At 49.2% G+C, this 18428-nt stretch overlaps 1 protein-coding gene across 1 annotated transcript in view; it reads left to right on the top strand.

Moving 5' to 3' along the window:
- Nucleotides 1-282: 282 nt before the first annotated feature.
- Nucleotides 283-18428, top strand: part of Map3k4 (mitogen-activated protein kinase kinase kinase 4) — an 81963-nt gene continuing 63817 nt past the window's right edge. Inside the window, exon 1 of the mRNA XM_051206125.1 lies at nt 283-601. Coding sequence (XP_051062082.1) covers nt 474-601 — 128 coding nt within the window. The 5' untranslated portion in view covers nt 283-473. The remainder of the gene's footprint in view (nt 602-18428) is intronic.

The raw sequence follows: 18428 nt of genomic DNA, 5'->3' as shown, positions 1-18428 counted from the left end.
CACAGCTGTGGGCGTCTGGGTGACATCATCCTGACTCGGAAAGGCAGGATCCAGCGCTGCGTCGACCTTGGGCTCAAGCTAACGAAGCATCCCTGCTCGCCCAGATCGGCCTGTCTCTCCCAGTGTCTCCGGCGCCCTTGGCCTCCGGACCTCCTGCGGCCACCCGGGGCCTCCCGGCGACACCTGACTGTCGCTCCGCGGGCCAGTGCGCTCCTCCCTCCCTCCTCGCCCCGCCCCGCCCCGCCCCGCCCCGGCGGACTCAGCCGCCCGCCTAGGCGTGTCCCTCGCTGCCCGCCGTAGCCCGGCGCTCGGCCGGCCGCCGTTCCCAAGATGGCCGCGGCGCGCACGGCTCCCGCGGCGGGCTAGAGGCGGAGGCGGAGCCGAGTCACTCCCGCACCCCGGCGGCTCGGGCTCTCCCGCACACGGGGCTGCAGCTGACGGCCCGCCGCGGCCATGCGGGGCTCGGTGCACGGATGAGAGACGCCGCCCCGGGGCCCCCGCCCGCCCTCGCCGTCACCCCTGCAGCCGCCATGGAGGAGCCGCGGCCGCCGCCGCCCGAGCCCGAGCCCGAGCCCGAGCCCGAGCGCTGCCCGGCGGCGAGGTGAGTGCACGGCTGCAGCGGCCGCTCCGAGGGAGCCCCGGCTGCGCGCCCAGGGGGCGTGGGGTCGTCCGCTGCGCGCCGGGCATCCAGACCGCCGGCGGCGGGAGGGGGCGCCGTGCAGCCCGGGCGACCCCGGCCCTTGCAGCCCGCGCGACCCCGGCCCTTGCAGCCCGGGCGACCCCGGCCCTTGCAGCCCGCTCGACCCCGGCCCTTGCAGCCCGCTCGACCCCGGCCCTTGCAGCCCGGGCGACCCCGGCCCTTGCAGCCCGGGCGACCCCGGCCCTTGCAGCCCGGGCGACCCCGGCCCTTGCAGCCCGCTCGACCCCGGCCCTTGCAGCCCGCTCGACCCCGGCCCTTGCAGCCCGGGCGACCCCGGCCCTTGCAGCCCGCTCGACCCCGGCCCTTGCAGCCCGGGCGACCCCGGCCCTTGCAGCCCGCTCGACCCCGGCCCTTGCAGCCCGCTCCCCGCCGCCGCCGCGCGGGCTGGGCGCCGCGATCTGACTCAAGCAAGGTGGTCCCTCCGTTTCCCTCTTCCAGGAAGGGAGAGGCGGCGGCGTGGCCCCTCCGCTCCGCTCCTTCGCACCCCGCCTCCCCCAGCCTGCTGTCCCTGCACTTAGAACGCACACGGGTGCCTTGCTAAGGTCTCCCCCCCATCCCCCTCCCCCTCCCCCCGGACCTTTAGCGACAGCCTGATGCAGAGTACCGTGCACGTAGCTCCAGGATGGAACTTTGGCGCCCGAGTTATCTGTTGCATTCTCTCTCACGGAAGCTCTGTGCACTACTTAGAGAGAAGTCTTGAGTTTTTAATTGGGAGGCAAATTCACCGTGCCTTGTTTTTGTGTTTAAATGCAGCCCCCCTCCACTGCCCCTCCTTTGCATCCCAGGATAAGCTTTGGCTGCCCCCTGTCCCCTGTACTTGAGAACACTCCCACAGCTCCTCCCGGTTACGGTCTTGCCCTATAATCCCAGGAAGAAGGCAGTTAAATAGCTTTTCTTTTTCCTGATTGAAGAAATAGCAAATTTATAGCTCAGTGAGACCTGGACACAGGGGCCATTCACATCCTTACTTGTCACCACCGGGTTGCCTGAGAGGAACTTATTTTTTTCTAAGCCGTGAAATCCACTGCTTTATGTTCCTTAATTCCCAGATAGTTCTGTGGCATCTTGAAGGACAGTTTCTATAAAGACTCAATTCAGAGTGCCATGAGACTCCCTCCAGGATTTTTTAGACTTTTTTTTTTTTTTTTTTTTTTTTTTTTTAGAAAGTACGCGATTTTCTTAATGTGTCGAGTTGCTGAGCTATTTTGACTCTTGCACACGTTATTTTTAGAAATAATAAATTGAGTTCTTAATGCTTCAAGTGTTTACCACTTGCCCATCACCTCTTTTTAACTCATTTCATCTTTACAACAGTCTTAGGAGTTAATTCTGCTAGTCATCTCCTTTACCTACGAGGAAACTGAGGCAAAAGGTAAATAGCCTATATAAAGATTAACAGCTGGTAATAAACACAGGTCTGGTTGCATAGTTGGTGCCTTAATTGTCATGAGGAGGAGGGATGATTTCATATCCACAGGCCCGACCTTATAATTCTGTGTAACGGTACACTGGGGACAACATGGACTTGAACGTTGTTAGGAAGACGTGGGAAGGGCAGAGGGATACACATCTGCTGTAAAAAACGATGGGCTTCTATTGATACGGCAGCTTTGCTTTCTGTCCGGGATTCTGTCTCTTTGTTATAATAAAAATAGGTCAGGATGATGGGCTCCATCCAACTTTAAGTGAACAGCAGAGTACGGAACAAGACGATCTTTGAAGTATTTTTTTCTTAGCAACACTGCAGTTAATTTTACAATAGTGAATCTGTAAAGCAGATCCCTTGCTAAAGCTGTTGCTTTGCCTTTTTGCTGCAGTCATCCGCTGCCTCATCTTCGCAGGCAGGGGTGACCTCTGGCACGATTACTGTAACTCTGTGGTAAGCGATGGAGCTAGCAGGGGAGCTCCGGTTGTTTATAATGTGGCTCACATTCTTAACTATTTACGAGAGGCTCACTGTGTGCATTGCATTGAGAGTATGTATGCTCAGCTCCTCCTTCTCAACACAGTGGAGACAGACCACTCACGTGTTCTTGGTGTTACCAGGTTAGCTGGCTCTCTGACAGACCAGAACGAAGCTTCTGGCATGGTTGTTCATCTGCTGTACGTGTGTGTCATTGATCAGGAAGGCTGCATTAGCGCACAGGTCTTTTGTAGGAGTCAGGCCTGTACACGTTGGCCTCCAAAGCTGTATGGCAAACACACCATGGGCAGGTGCCAGCGCCCGGGACGTCTGCTGTGGGTGCGCTTCGCTCCTGACACGTGAGTTATGCAATGATGGAGGGAACACGGAACAGGTTGCCAGCTGACAGTGCTCTGTCATTAGTGTTAATTATCCACGGGGATACTTCTGGTCCTTATTTTTGGTAAAGAATTCTCGAAGTTGATTCCAGCTGTTTAGAGATTAAGCTTTTGAATAAACATTCCTGTTTGTTTTTCAAGTACCTGGGTCAGTTTTAAGAGAAGATCCGGAAACTGAGTAGGAGAACTATTAGAATTAATTTGAAGCACCTTAACTTTTGTGATTTTTTTTTATTTGTGCATTTACAAAACAATAAATTGATATTAAGTCTGATACAATGTTCCTGGCTATTTCAACCTCTGCTTTAAAATAGGTTTGTTAAATATGGCCTCATGTCCTCATTCACAGGCTAAGTTCATGCCAATAAGCCTCACTATACCTCTTTCCAGCCAGCAGCTTTCTTATTTACTTTGTGTGGTGTGGCTTTCTCCTAAGTTCATTTGTGAAAATAGGGTTCGCTTCTTGCAAAGCATTTGAGTACCCTCATTGCTAGGCAGTCTTATCTAGCTGTCTGTGCTCTGGATCCCCACCTTCAACCCCTTTGTTACTGTTTCAACTCAGGAGGTCACCTGCTCCTAATCTCAAGAAGCTTCAGGCTGTTAATGAGCCTTAGCCAGCGAGGAGCAGCCACCCCGGCAGCAGTGACCTAGGGCTCCAGCGAAGGCAGAAGTTGTTCTGGTGTGGCTATGACTTGGTCATCCCTTCTTCGTCACTTCTTGAGGTCGCTTTATTTCCTTCTTGTGTGTCCTCTTGGTGCCTTGAAAGTCTTGTTCTGAACTCTGCTGACAGCTGGGGATACACAAGTCTTGCCGACTTAATGGGTAGATTGCCTTCGCCTCCTGCTAGTTTTCCCTCATTCTTCACAGGTCATCTGCTCGCAGCATTCTCCCGTCTCCATCTTCCCATTAGACCAGGTGGCATGGATTCTGCTTGAGGACTGTGTGATGCCGTTTACAAGTCGGCAGCCTATCGGGCACAGTTTTATCAAAGGGAAAATGGAAGCCATGTCAGGACAGGAGATTGGATGACCGTTCTAGCTCTTCCCAGGCTGGTGCCACATTGGCAACCAGCAGGTCCACGTGCTGGGCAGTGTCTCAGTGTAACTCTGGCCTGTAGGAAATCTGTGTGTGTGTGTGTGTGTGTGTGTGTGTGTGTTTATGGGGTCCTTGATTTCAAAGGACTCCATAATTAACACGAACAAGCTTGCCCATCTTAAGCACAGCCATTGCTTACAGTCTGAGAGAGACCAGGGCCTTTTAGGTTTCTCTCTCTCTTGACGACATGGGCTACTTTCTTCACCCCTTCTCACAGATTTCCCTCGATTGAGCTGCACGGTTTGTTTTGAACCATAGTCTTACTTTAATTAGATTATGGCAGCCCTTGTTTTTTTTTTTTTTTTTTTTTTTCTGATTTAATTTGGGCTATAGAATGTCCTTACACATGCTTGTTAGGGTAGGTATTTTTTCTCTCTCTGTAATCCCCCCCCCCCCGCCCCCGCCACAGAGTCCTTTGGAATGGTTTCTGGCACGGTGTGGTGGAGATGTCCGTGCTTGCTGCCTTCCTAGCTGCTTTTTGAGTATTCTCTTCATAAAGGATCGTGATACTAGGTGGTTTTTCTGGGTTTAAATCCACGTTTTAAAAGGTAATGAGAATTCTGTAGCTATTGAAAATCATGTTAAAGTAGCCTGTAGTGACATGGGAAAGGCTCACAGGAGCAACTCTTTTTGGTGGGTCTCGACTGCCTATTTCTAGAAAGGTCCCCCAAGTGCCCTGCGTCTGCATCCGCTGCGCCCTCCCTTGAGCCCACCGGGGGAAGCGGATTACCAGTAGGATTTGTGAAGGACATTCTGAGTGAGGATGAGCCCCCAGCCGCCCCCCATCACATCGGAAAGCAACTCTCTCCCCCTGCCGCTGCTGCGGCCGGCCTCGTGGACCCGTCAGCCCTGCCCCCTTCTTGCAGAGCTGGGCCTGCGGGAATGGACTGCGTACCAAACTGAGCTGGAGAGAGGACGTTCCCATTTGATAATTGACATACTTCATTCGTGTAAAGTTGAGTTGAGAGCAAACTCCCAGATGCTGTGGCCTACCTCAGAAAGGTTTGTTTTCAGATGGTGATGGGAACTCCCAGGGAAAGGTGGAGACTGGAAGAGTCTTGGGCATGTTATTTCCCTGAATGCCCAGTGGATTCTTCCTTGCTCTTGCTTTGACCTAATAAGTTCTCTCCTTCCTCCCTCTGTATGGTGTTTGTGTTCACCTGTGTGTGCATGTGTGCATATATGCGCCTGTGTGCACATGTGGACGCTAGAGGTCAGTGTTGAGAGTCGCCCGAAGTTCTCCATTTCAGCTAGATTGGCTGGCTCATGAGCTCCTTGTGCCTCCCCACTCCCCCAGCCCACCCCACCTCCACCACCCCAGCACTGGGGTTACAGGTGTCCATCATGCCTGACCTTTATGTGGGTGCTAGGAATCTGAACTCCTTACGCTTGCAGAGCAAACACTTTATTCACGGAACCCTCCTTTCAGCCCCTAAATTCTCTATTCTTAAAACTATGCATTTGATTAGGTGTCTTAAAATCCTAATACATGGTCTGATCTCATTTTAAAAACAATACATGGAAAAAAATCAGAAATACTCATTTTTTTCTAAAGATTTTCATAACGAGAAAGCTGTGTTTATTTTAAAATAACTCATGATTATAGGACTTAGATGTCTTTCTGTGTGTCTATGTGTGTATAGTATGTGCATTTGCACACGTGTATATAGGGTCACGTATCCATGCATGTTCTTGTAGAGGCTAGCAGAGATAATCAGAGATCTCCCTAAATTACTTTCCACCTTTTCTTTTTTTGTTGAGACAGAGTCTCTTACTAAATCTGAAGTTCAGCATTTTGACCAGGGTGGCCCTTCAATGGACCCCAGGATCTGCCTGTTTTCTGCCCCAATCCCAGATGCTGGAGTTACAGGCATGTGTAGCCATACCTGACTTTTACGTGGGTGCTGGGGATCTGAACTCAGGTCCTCTTGGGTTTCATGACAAACACTCTTAATCACTGAGCCATCTTTCTAGTCCCCCAATTCTTTTCTTTAAAAAGGTTATTATTTTTATCCATGTGTCTCTGTGTGTCTGAGAGTTTCTGCGGATTGTGTGCAGTTTCCTGTGAGGGCCAAAAAGTGGCTTTGGGTCTCGATGATGCTGGACTTACAATTGGTTTTGAGTCTTCTGATATGTAGCCCCCAAATTCTTAACAACGACACTTATTATTTTAAGTCTCTTTATTTTGAGGAGAATATTGTTGCTGAATTTTAAATGAACTTAAATTTTATTTCATTAATTTTTGGTGTGTGTAAATTACCCGAGTTGATTAAAGCAAGCTGGTTTTCTTTAACCGTTCAGTTCATCTTCTATTGGAGGGTTCTTGAGTGGAAACAAAAGACAGGGCTGGTGCTCTAATGGTCTTTCACATTGGTGAGAGCTTATTTGAAGCCCTTAACTACGTTCCCAACACGTGTGTCTTGTTAAAAGCTTCCTCTGTTTGCCGTGGCGTTTCTGAGACTGCCTGTCATTCTGCTGGCAGGGGTGTGGTCGGCGTGTTCTCTGCGGACCTCAGCCTCCTGTAAGCAGGGTTTCTTTTCACTGTGTGTTCACTGACAGCCGAAGGAGTGAAGGCCGGCTTTTCACTTGCAAGTTCATTCACTCGTCCTGTTTTGCAGACCTCAGTGCATGTGTTAATCTCCTTGATCTCGCAGAAGGCACGTGTCCATAAAGCAGCAGTGAGGGCTATGAAGAATATATTAGGCATCCTGTCAAAGTGTTTCATAAATGGATTTCATGTCAGCGCTATTTCAGAAGGACGCAGCCGTCTGTAGAGAAATGTGAACCCTGAGCTATGAAGCTGACAGGTTTCTGCTTTAGGGAGCTCTTTGCTTGTGAGCTGTTTGAAGATGCTATGCTCTGATTTTTGACAAAAGGTTGCTAGAGGACAGCTTAGAGAACTCAGTAGAAATTGTTAATCTTTTTACTCTTATAGTGGGGGAAAGTTTGAAAAAAAAACCCTTTAATACATTTATTTAAAATCTGAAGTCTATTTTTATTTTTATTTTTTAATGAATTGTGTTCTCATGTAGCTCAGGATGACTTCAAATGTGCTATGTAGCCTACAATGGACTTTGAAATGCTGATCTTTCAGTCTCTTTTAGGGTGCTGGGCCTACAGGAGTATGCCGCCATGTCTGATTTATAGGTCTGGGAATTGAACCTAGGGCTCTGTGAGTGCTAGGTAGGAATTCTACCAACTGAGCTATATCCCTAGCTACCGGAGTCTAAGCTTCTAATACAGAATAATGTATTTCACAATGGTTTGCTCACAGTCGTGTCTCTCGTTGCTTTCAAACTGTCTGCTTAATTAATAATCTCCTTCCATGTGACCATCCTGATAAAAGTGTAGATGAATGCCATTACAACTTTGAAGTAATTTGTTCTACATACAGTTTTTACTTAAACGAAAAATTAGGCGTTTGCTAAGTAAGGCAAGTCTTAGGGATGGTAGGCCGCTTAATGTTCTTCCCAGCCACGAAGAGTTTAGAGGAGGAGGGACTTGGAAGGGCACACACTGGCCCTCGCAGTGTAAGATGAGAAGAAAGTCTACAAAGGCTGTGGTTGCACCAGGTTATAACTCAGGACCAGGTCAGAAAATTGGTCTTGCTCCTTCTATCATCCTGAGCCTAAGGTGCCCTTCAGACGCCCGACTCGCATAGCCAGGGTTCAGCTCAACCCACAGGAGCAGTGCCTTGGTCATTGTGGCCGTTATGTGTTCTAGGTAGATCAGTTAGTCTTTCTAGGATCAGTTAGAGGGGATATTCTTTTCAGGAAAAAAAAAATGAGAGAACAAGAGATGGAGGGAGGGAGGAAGGGAGAGAAGAAAAAGGAGATTGAGATAGAGGGAGAGAGAGGGAGAGAGAGAGAGAGAGAGAGAGGGAGAGGAAAAGATGAGACAAGAAGCTCCCTCTTAACGTGGTTTCATAAGGATCGGGAAAAACAGGCTGAATAGATGTTTATTCAGGGAGAAATAACTTAGAACAGAGACAGATGAACACCAGCAGGTTCCTGGTCCCAAGGATGCCTCTGGATGTTCTTCTGTCCCCCTGCTGCAAGCAAGAGGGTCCCTCCTCAGACCTAGTTCCCCCAGGTAATACCCGCTCCTGTCCCCACCCCAAATGGGCGTGGCCAGTGCCCCAGGTGCAGGCAAAGTGAATATCCCACTACACCCTCTCAACTCATTTTACACAAATCATCTCCCGTGAAAATGCTGAGCCCAGGGTATAGGTGTGCTAGAGCTCAAAGATTTCACACCAGCAGTTGGTCTTTTCCAGGCTGTCTTTAGAACAGGCAGGCAGTAGCTTAGGAGCCCAGTTGGACTGTGACCTATAGTAATAAACTGTACAGAAGTTTGTATGCACACAGTTGATAGTTGAATTTATTTTAAAACTTACAAATGGATTATGACTTTGATTCTGAAATGCATGGTTGTATTAAAACCAAAGGGGGATGGATGCCTTTGTACGTTTTACTTTGTCCCTTGAGACTGAGTCAGGAGAACACTAACAGACTGTCACAGTTTGCATATGAAATGTCTTCAGCAGTCTTACATGTTTGAATACTTGGTCCTGTTGCAGGTGGTGCTGGGAAGGCTGTGGGCCCTTTTGGGCATTAGCCCTACCCTTGACCCCATAGGGCCACGGGGTTAAGGTTTGAAAGTTGTAGGCGCTGCACTTCCATGTAGAAAGAAGTCTCTGGTCTGACAAGATGTAAACAAGCCGTGCCCCAAGGTCCCCTCACCACAGATGGACTTCCCCATCGTGATGGACGGATTGTGTTCCCTGAACCTTGAGTCAAAACCACGGGTCTCCTCCCTTAGAGTGTTTGTCAGGTATTTGTTTCAGTGGCAGAAATTGTGTTCAGAAGTAAGGCCATTGCTATGGCCGTGTGATCTGTAAGGCCATTAGTGTGACCATAGTCTGTAAGGCCATTGCTTTGGCTGTGTGATCTGTGAGGCCATTGCTTTGGCTGTGTGGTCTGTAAGGCCATTACTATGGCCATGTGACAGTGTGATCTCTAAGACCATCAGTGTGACTATGTGGCCATTGCTATGACTTTGCAATGTGTAGGTCATTAGTGTGACAGTTGATCTATAAGGCCATTACTGTGACCGTGTGCTCTGTAAGGCTGTTTCTGTGACGATGTCATGTAGGTCTATGGAACTGGTTTGTGGGAATGTTTGGAGTTGCAGGCAAGAAAGCTCTAGAACGTCTGCTCACATTGTGCTTGGAGTTGGGAAGACCAGAATATCAGTGTGCATGAAGACAGGAAGGGTAGGCTGTGGAGATTTCAGTGGAGGACAGGAGTCTGTCAGAGGTGGGCCGGTGGCCGGCCGTTGGTGCCACACTCTGGGAAGAAGCTGACCGTGCACTGGTGTGCTAAGGTGTCGGGAACTTTGGGCTCCTGGAACAGGTTAGAGTGAGGCTGAGTTGAAAGCTAGTGAGTGGGCGGATTTACTCGGAGGAAGTGAGTTCAGTGCAGCCTGGCATTGAGGGGCCTGCGCCGTCGTCGTCCGTGCTTTTGGTCAGTTACAGCGAGTTTCCAGAGTGCAGTGAAGGGTGCGTACTTTGTAAGTAAAAGAGTGAGTGAGTTTAAAGTTTGGACAAATGCAGTTAGTAAAGCAGTCTCTAACTGAGAAGAAAGGCTACTCCATATGGGGACCACAGGGTATCTCCAGGGTGCTGTGCTCCAAAGGGCCGCCTATAGAAACGTCTCCCTGACGCCAGCTGTGTAGGGACCTAGAGGCCCCGCAGCTGTGGGGGAAACTAATCTCAGGCCGACCTTGGTGCTGTCATCCGTGCAGTACTGTGTGTGTGTGTGTGTGTGTGCTTGTGTGTGCGCGCACGCACGCACCAGCAGCTGTAAGAGTCGAGAGGTCATGGAGAGGCCTGAACCGAGGTCCCAGGCTGAGCTAGGCAGTGTGTATGTAGCACGGTTGGCTTCCCGGTGTGGAGTTCCCTGAGTAGGCTGTGAAGCCGGGAAGTCTAAGATGCACCGGAGACTCCAGTGAGTAAAGGTGTCGGAAGCATGGGCTCCCTTAGGAGAAAGCTGAAGGTTAGATGTGCTGCAGGCCCCGGGGGAGGGGTGAGGCTGCAGGGCCCTGTGGGAGTCAGCCCTGGGGTAGGGGTGAGGCTGCAGGGCCCTGTGGGAGTCAGCCCCGGGGGAGGGGTGAGGCTGCAGGGCCCTGTGGGAGTCAGCCCCGGGGGAGGGGGGAGGGGTGAGGCTACAGGGCCCCGTGGGAGTCAGCCCCGGGGGAGGGGTGAGGCTGCAGGCCCCCGGGGGAGGGGTGAGGCTGCAGGCCCCCGGGGGAGGGGTGAGGCTGCAGGGCCCTGTGGGAGTCAGCCCCGGGGGAGGGGTGAGGCTGCAGGGCCCTGTGGGAGTCAGCCCCGGGGGAGGGGTGAGGCTGCAGGGCCCTGTGGGAGTCAGCCCTGGGGTAGGGGTGAGGCTGCAGGGCCCTGTGGGATCAGCCCCGGGGTAGGGGTGAGGCTGCAGGGCCCTGTGGGAGTCAGCCCCGGTTATGGACAGGCGCTGCAGGCTTGTGCTTGTCCCTCGTCCCGCCGTGTCCCTGCTTTGCTTCGGCCTGCACTTTGCCCGCTGCCCGCCGGTCCCTCTCTTCTGAACTGGGGATTTTTATTTGGTGCTGTCTCATATTGGAAGTGTGTGTCTTGATTTTATAGGGGTCAGAGTTACACAATGGCCTTTTGAGTGAACAGGGTAGGAACTGTGAGACGGTGAGACATTGAAGTATGGGCTAGATTCGCTGCACCATGGATGGTCATGTGTCTGCAGGGTCTATGGTAGACTCTTAGGGCTTCAGTGGGGAATTTCCTCTGCAGGCTCACAGCTGGGCCCCAGCTGGTGGCACTGTTGGGGGAGGCTGTGAAAACTTTGATGCGGGGGGCGGGGGGGGGGCTAGCGTAGGCTACGGGTGCTGGGTTTGAAGCTCAAGGCCGGCTCTGCTTGAATGTGGGGGTCTCTGAGATTGAGAAAGTGCTACCCAAGCCTCTGGGTACCCAAGCATCCATGCTGGACTGCACTCCCTGAACTGGGAGCCAAACCAAGTTCCCCATGAAGTTGCCTCTCTCGGGTGTGTGGTCTCCTTGACTACGAAAGTTAGCAGGGAGGACCAAAAGCAATTTTGAAGAAAATAGCCAAAATCTCATCCTGCTGATGCCACTCACTGTTGTTACACGGGCCAGGCCTTTGTATCCATCCTGTGGGGCAGGTGGTCCTCATGCTGTTTGTTCATCCCTGAGGTAGGCTGACTCTGAGACTGGTTTAAAATTTAGGACTCATTTCAAAGAGTAACACTGGTTGGAATGTGTAAGTCCCTTAGGTGATTAATTCACTTTTCTCTAAACCCCTGACCCGTGTTTTAAGACTTTTTTTCAGATAGTGTAATCCTTAAAGATGAAAACTGGGACTCATTTTTCACTGGTGTGTGTGTGTGTGTGTGTGTGTGTGTGTAGATGGGGTGTGGTGGGGAGAGGGAGAGATGGATAGATCAGGATACAGTGGTGTTGCCTTCGTCCTTTCTCAAGCACTGCCCACTCGAGGGTCACCCTTGACATCTCTCTGTTGCCCTCGGGTAGGGTCCCTCTTGTGTGTCCCTCGAGCTCCCTGCTCCTGTGTGATAGTGTGTTATCATCTGCACTTGTGTGCCCGGGTACTGTCAGTGGTTTATTGCTGCTTGCTGTAAATAAACACGAAACTCCTTGAGGGCCAGGACAGGAAGTTCTGCTGGGCCCTTATCTCATTACTGGCTGGGCGCCTACATGCTACCACTGATTGTTCTGGCTGCGGGCCGGCGGGCCACAGTGCCCCGGTTGCCGAGAGTGTGGGTTTTGAGTCTGACCCTGCGATAACTCACTATGATTTGGGGAAAGTTATTTAACCTCTTTTTCTTCTGAAAAGCAAAGGCAGTCATGGCACGGCCCTCCTGTGCTGTTACTGACTTGTCTATGGTGAGTGCTCAGTGGTTTGTTTCTTTGTGGCTTAAGGTGAAGGGAAGTGGGAACCCCACTGGGATCATCTGAAGCCATCCATCAAGTGCCCTGTGAAGCTGGACATGTGGCCCATCTGCAGGGGACCCAGCTTTCCACCGCCCCCTTTGTCTCCAGTTGGTACTTCTTGTCCACCCCACCTCCCTGCTTGGAAGTTTGGAAGGTGCTTGGCAGGACCCAAGTCGTGTTGCTAAACTCTGGTGTGGCTGGCGATGAAATGTCTTATTGCAGTAAGGTGGGAGGGACAGCCAGCTTTTCCCTGGGAAGTCCTCAGTTGTTCACCTAACTGCATGTTTTCGTGTAGCTTAATGTGTTTTTCCGTTTTTAAATGTTACACACTATATTTAAGAGTACATTTTTTTCCCTTCAAATTGCTGTAGTTCCTTCCTAGGAAAGTGCATTAAGGTAACTAAAGTAGTAAACTGCTCACTAATTAAGGTAACCAGTTAGAAAGGCAGTGGCAGTCCATTGTAGAAAAATAAGCCACCTGAGGGACAGTCGCGTTCGTCACTCCCCGGCGCTGGGTTATCTTGTAGGTCTGTTTCCTCCCTCATCTGTATAGTGTGTAACGCATCACACCATTCCCTGCGGCGTAACAATGGCAGGCATGTTCTTCTTCATATGACATAACCTCGTGGATTGTGCTACAGCTATTTATACTGCCAGTGGTTTGTAACTTTAGGACTTGGTACCAATGTCAATGTGCGTCTTCTAGCATTCCGTTTTTTGAGGATACATTTCTGGTTCCCAATGCAGAATGTTAAAGCTCTGGAAACATATTGCTACACAGAAGTGCACCTTTGCTTTGATTCTCTCTGGCGTGAAGGACTCTGTACTGGGTGGTTTAAGTGCAGAAGCAGGTTAAGTTCGTAGGAGTTACGGAGATAGTGTGTTAGTCTATTTTTATTACTGTAAATGACATACCTGGGGAAGATCAGTTTTGTGAAGAAGTTTACGTGGCCTAAACTTCTGCAAGCCGAAAGTTCAAACGTCCCGGCACAAGCTCTGGGCACAGTCCACGCTGGCGTCATCATTTCGTGGCTGATAGCAATGGCTGGGATGTGGGAGGTGTGTGAGCAAGAAGCCCCGTTGCCAGACAGGAAGCCAGGGTGAAACTCAAGTCCCCAGAGAGCTGCCTTAATCCCTGTTGAGGGCACACCTGCAGGTGACTTTGGGACTTCCCACTAGGCCTTGCAGGTTCGAGGTCTCAGAATGTTGTTTACCGTCACTCCAGGGACGCGGACACAGATCCCAACACGAGAGGCACTATCCATGGCGTAGTGTAAGGGCTTAGGGAATGGTCTTTATCTCCCCTTCCCCCCCATGTGTCTTCAGAAATTCTTGCTTTACTTGATTTCAGTTAGTACTCTTATGGACCCATCTGGGAGTTCCAGAAATCTCAACTAAGCCCACTGGTATTTTCTCAGAGCTGTTCAAACATGCCTTTTGAAACGTGTACCCAAAAGTCCCTGGTGTAGTCCCTAGCTAGCTGCCCTTGTAGAAGACAAGTACCCTGGCCTGTGGCTGGCTGCAGGTGCCAGCAGGAAGCAGCAGCGGGAAATGGAATGGAATCTGTGGCTGCAGAAACTTAGAGCTCACAGCTTGCTGCTGCTAGTTTCACGTGTCCAGGGGCCAGTGGGGATTGCTCGTCAGAACAAGGTAGTAGTTACAGATGTTCGGTTGCTCCTACCACATGCCAACAAGATAAAAAGTCAACCCAGAAAGCTCTGGCCACACGCTTATGGGTATAAGGATGAACTCAGCGTTGAAGGAAGCATGGCTGTTGGATTTACTTTCCCAAAGTGGACTCACGGTCGTTATGGAAGAAAAATGCTTAGCTGCAATGTAAGACGGTCTAAGCATATATTTGGCTACACTAAGGACCTGTCAAAAAATACAAATAAAGGCTATGCCCCAATAACTGTATATTAATAAGAATCCAGAGATATGTTAGGGGTCTTTAAGAAAACTAAAAAATTGGCCTTGAGGATGCTGCTACATTCCAATGGAAGAACCTGAGGCCAAGCGAGCCCTTAAAAGCACATCTGAGGTTATGCCTGATAATATAAGCAGAGCAGTGCCAGGGCACCGATAGATGTGTGACACACCCAGGCCACGGGCAGATCGACACTGCAGGCCCTGGGACCTGAAGCAAGCTGCGCTGAAATATTTACATTAGATTTAAACAGGGACAGCTTCGTGTGTGAGTGTGTGTGTGTGAATGTCTCTTCTGATTGGGTAACCCTAAAAAGTAGCATCAAACTATCCCAATTATTTTAAAATAAGGCAGCAGAGCAAATCTCTGGTTCTCGAAGGGCCTTCTGAGAAATCTCAAGGACAGTTTTGGGTGCAGAAGTTTTGTTTATAATTTGGTTTGGAGAAGGAAGATTCTGCAAGTTGTCAGATTTGAATGCAGTGGGATGACAAGAATGTTGTTGGCTGTATACTTACTTAACTTGTGTATGACAGAATTTTAATATGTAAACATACGCAAGTGGCATGTAAAGGAACTAAGGAGGCTTGGTTTCCTACGCAGCTGGGGATCTATGTAAGGTCAGTAAGTCAGGGTACGACTTACTTATTCCCGGTAACACACAGGACCTTTGCTTGCTGAGTAGACAGCTGGCTCAGAGGTATGGTGACCCTGTCAGCCTCCTGTAAGAGCAGGCCAGTAATCCTAGAGGCCTTTGACATGGCAACACAACCAGATTTTAGTTCTGCATGGATGTAAATTGACTCCGAAACAAGGACAACAAAAATTTAGAAAAATCAGCTTTGACCGTGAACAATAAAATTCCCTTCTGTAACTGTGTACGTCATCAACAGATTGGGGTATGTGTACCCTTTATGTGGCATGTAAAAATAAACCTAAATTATGTGTAATGATTAATGTTTTCACACCTAAGGTCTAGGTATATCCACCGGGCAGCCATACATTAACTCAGGTGAGTACCAGTGAGAGATGGCTGTGTTGTTAAGAGCAGTGGCTGTTCTTAAACTGACAGGGTAGAGCTAAGGACTGAGTGCGGTTCCCAGGACCTGTACAGCGGCTTACAAACCCCACACCTCCACTTTCAGGGACTCTACCCTCTTCTGGCCTCTACAGATGCTTCATGCTGCTCATGTTTGCACACACACACGTACACACGTACACACGTTCGGGCAAAACATTCACGTACTTAAAGTTAAAGATCTAGCCACACAGTATTATTATAATAGTTTATCAGGATGGTGATTCACCTTAAGTGTGAGTTTATATTCTGTGTTAGCTTGCTCAGTAAAATTGCAGAAGTTTAGGGAGGGTGTGTGCATGTTAGAGCAAAAACCTCTACTTAATTTAATTGGGAGAGTCGAGAACAAATGTCTTCACAAACCAATGATACAAAATCGTTTCATTTCCCAGAGGGTGTTTCTGACTTGGTTTCTGGAAGATACTTCCTTTGTTCCCCTCATGCTGAACCAGATTAATTTTCCTTAGTGTTTTGGCAGTTTTAGTAATGTAAGGCCCATTGTAACCTATTTTGGTGTAGCTGTCTAGAAGTGGGAAATGTAGTGAGAGGCAAAGACCCTGGGGCTCAGATAGGGAAGGAAAAACTTGCAAACCCAGTTAAAACATTTTAGCTTTGATCAAGAATGAGTACAGAACCCTCCACTTCATAGGCCTGGCTCCGGTAGGCACGGATCCTAACTGATTTGCACTCACACCGCGGGAAGTAAGTAGACAAAGCAGGAAGTCGTGTGCCCTGTCCTCTTTCTCTCAACAGAGATGTGATCCCTGTTACCGGTTATTTTGTTTATAGCGATTAGCAAATGGTCAGACCATGAACCCCACAGAATCTGATGGAGATTTGTCATCCATCCCTTACTGTTAGGTTAGTGGCGAGAGCAAAACATAGGAGGAAGCAAATTCACCCTGGTCCCTGCCTGCAGGCCCCAGCAGAGATCCTGAGGACTGAGTCTTCATCCTGTCAGCCCCAGCTCCAGTCCAGAGCATCAGAGTGAACCGCATGGCCACGGGGGTTTATTCAGGCTTGTGCAAGGAAGAAGTGCTCATTTGGATTAAATAGTTGGAAGCAGTCGATGTTTATTTTATGTGTATGTTTTGCTTGCGTGTGTGTGTGTGTGTGTGTGTGTGTTTGTGTGTGTGTGTGTGTGTGTGTGTGTGTGTGTGTGTGCGCGCGCGCACCACATGTGTTCAGTGTCCAAATAGGCCAGAAGAGGGTGTTGGGTCCGGTGGAGCTGGAGTTACAGATGGTTGTGAGCTACCCTGTGGGTGCTGGGAATTGAACCGTGGTCCTTTGCAAGAGTGGTCACTGCTGGGAACCGCTGAGCTGTCCCTCTAGCCCCAGAAGTAGCCCCTTAGATTCTGGACATCGACTTTATAACCCTTGAAAGGCTTCATTCACACTTTAAGCCATCACTTTGGTTCTGTAAACAGGGATTAGACTCCTTTTCTGTCTATGCTCACTTAGTGTTTAGAAATTGAGCTTTTGGAGATTATTTCTGTAAGATCTGTCATCTTTTAAGATACATTGTGTAATTTTATGTATCATTACAATTTATGAATCATTAAATTGTAACAGTGGTTGTAAGATTTAGGGGAAGGTCAGTTATTACAGTTTTGAAAAACGTGTGAAAAACCAGTGAAGTTTGGCTTTGAGTCTTGCTTTTAACTAAAGTTTTAGCGGGTATGTGCATAGTCCTGGTAAAGTCACGGAGAGGAGAAGGTAGGCCAGGGCAGAAGAAAGTGTGATGTGGTGGTTTTTATTGTGTGGTGTTTGGCCCATCCTCTGTCTAGCAGGAGAACTTGTGTGGCCACTGGGTAGCGTCCTTTCTTTCTCAGGAAGCAGGGTATGATTGTAGGTACCGCTTGTCTTCACAAACCCTGTTGGACTTGGCGGATGCCTCTGGTTCTTTTGCTATTATAAACTTCGTTAAATACATCTTTTTCATCTTAGTGTTTATGTATGTTCAAGTTCTTTTAATAGAGTAAAATCCTGGGAATTTAACTGTCTCAGAGAGCATTTGTGTATACTGTCTTAATTACAGGATTTTCCCTATGTGTTGTATGTAGTAGAAGCCCACTTTTTAAGATCTTTAATTTATATGTTGCCAAATGCTCAGAATAGTTGTCTAGTTTGTACTACAAACCCCTGAGTTTATCCTTGCATTACGAAGATGATATTAAGATGTTATTAGGGTTGGGGGGAATGGACCAGTGGGTGAAGGCACTTAACCACACAAGCTTGATAAACTGACTTCGATTCCCAGAGCCCACATCGGGGTAGAAGGAGAGAATTCACTTGTTCTGTCTACATGTGTTACAGTGTATGTGTGCCCCCAAGTCTCTCTCCCCCTTCTCTCTTCTCTCTCTCATGCATGCACGCACACACGCACGCACGCACGCACCCGCTCACACACACGCATGCGCGCACACACACGCGCGCGCGCTCTCACACACATACGCACGCACGCACGCACACACGCACGCACACACGCACGCACACACACGCGCGTGCTCACACACACGCGCGCACACACACGCGCGCACACACACACGCACACACGCACACGCACACACGCACACACACACACACACAACTTTTGCACAGAATCCGAGTTTAATTCCTAGCCCCGACCTTGGATGGCCCACATCCACACTGCCTTTAACTCCAGCTCCTGGGAGTCTGACGCCCTCTTCTGACCTGAGGGTGCTGCAATCATTCTGCATAAACCCATACTCAGACACATACACATTATTTAAAATAAAAATGAAATACAACTATAGTAAAACCAGTTAACACATCATTTGTAACACTGCCTTATGTTAGTCAGTATTCATCTCTTCCTGTCACATTTTGAAAGTCTTTACATGCCTCTCTCCACTGGACTTGGGGTAGAGCATGTCACATTAGGCGTTCACAGCACCCCTGTGGCAAGCGTTGCTAACCCTGCCCTGTCACACGAAGTTCTCAGGGTATTTGTAAATGAGAGAGTGGATTGTTTGTGGGTGTTTTGGAAGCTCCTGAGGTGTTCATACACTATTTCAGATTATCATGACCTGTTTAAAAAATTAAAAACATAAAGCAGAAGGCCGACTATGAAGGGGAAGGAAGAGGTCTGACGGGAGGAGGGGGAGCCGGTAACGGGAACAAAGGAAGACAAAATGGTGGGTGTTTCCTCTCAAGGCTGGACTTGATCATACGTACAGATAGATACACACATATATACTTATATATGGTATAGCAGGAGGGCTTCTGTTTGAATATGGTTGCAGATGTAAGCAAAATGCAGTGATAGGCATTTGAAAATGCCATGATATAATTA

Source organism: Phodopus roborovskii, unplaced genomic scaffold (assembly GCF_943737965.1).
Source record: "Phodopus roborovskii unplaced genomic scaffold, PHOROB, whole genome shotgun sequence".
NCBI classification, from domain to species: Eukaryota; Metazoa; Chordata; class Mammalia; order Rodentia; family Cricetidae; genus Phodopus; species Phodopus roborovskii.
Note: the sequence above shows the minus strand (reverse complement) of the source record. Positions and strands in the feature narration are given on the sequence as shown.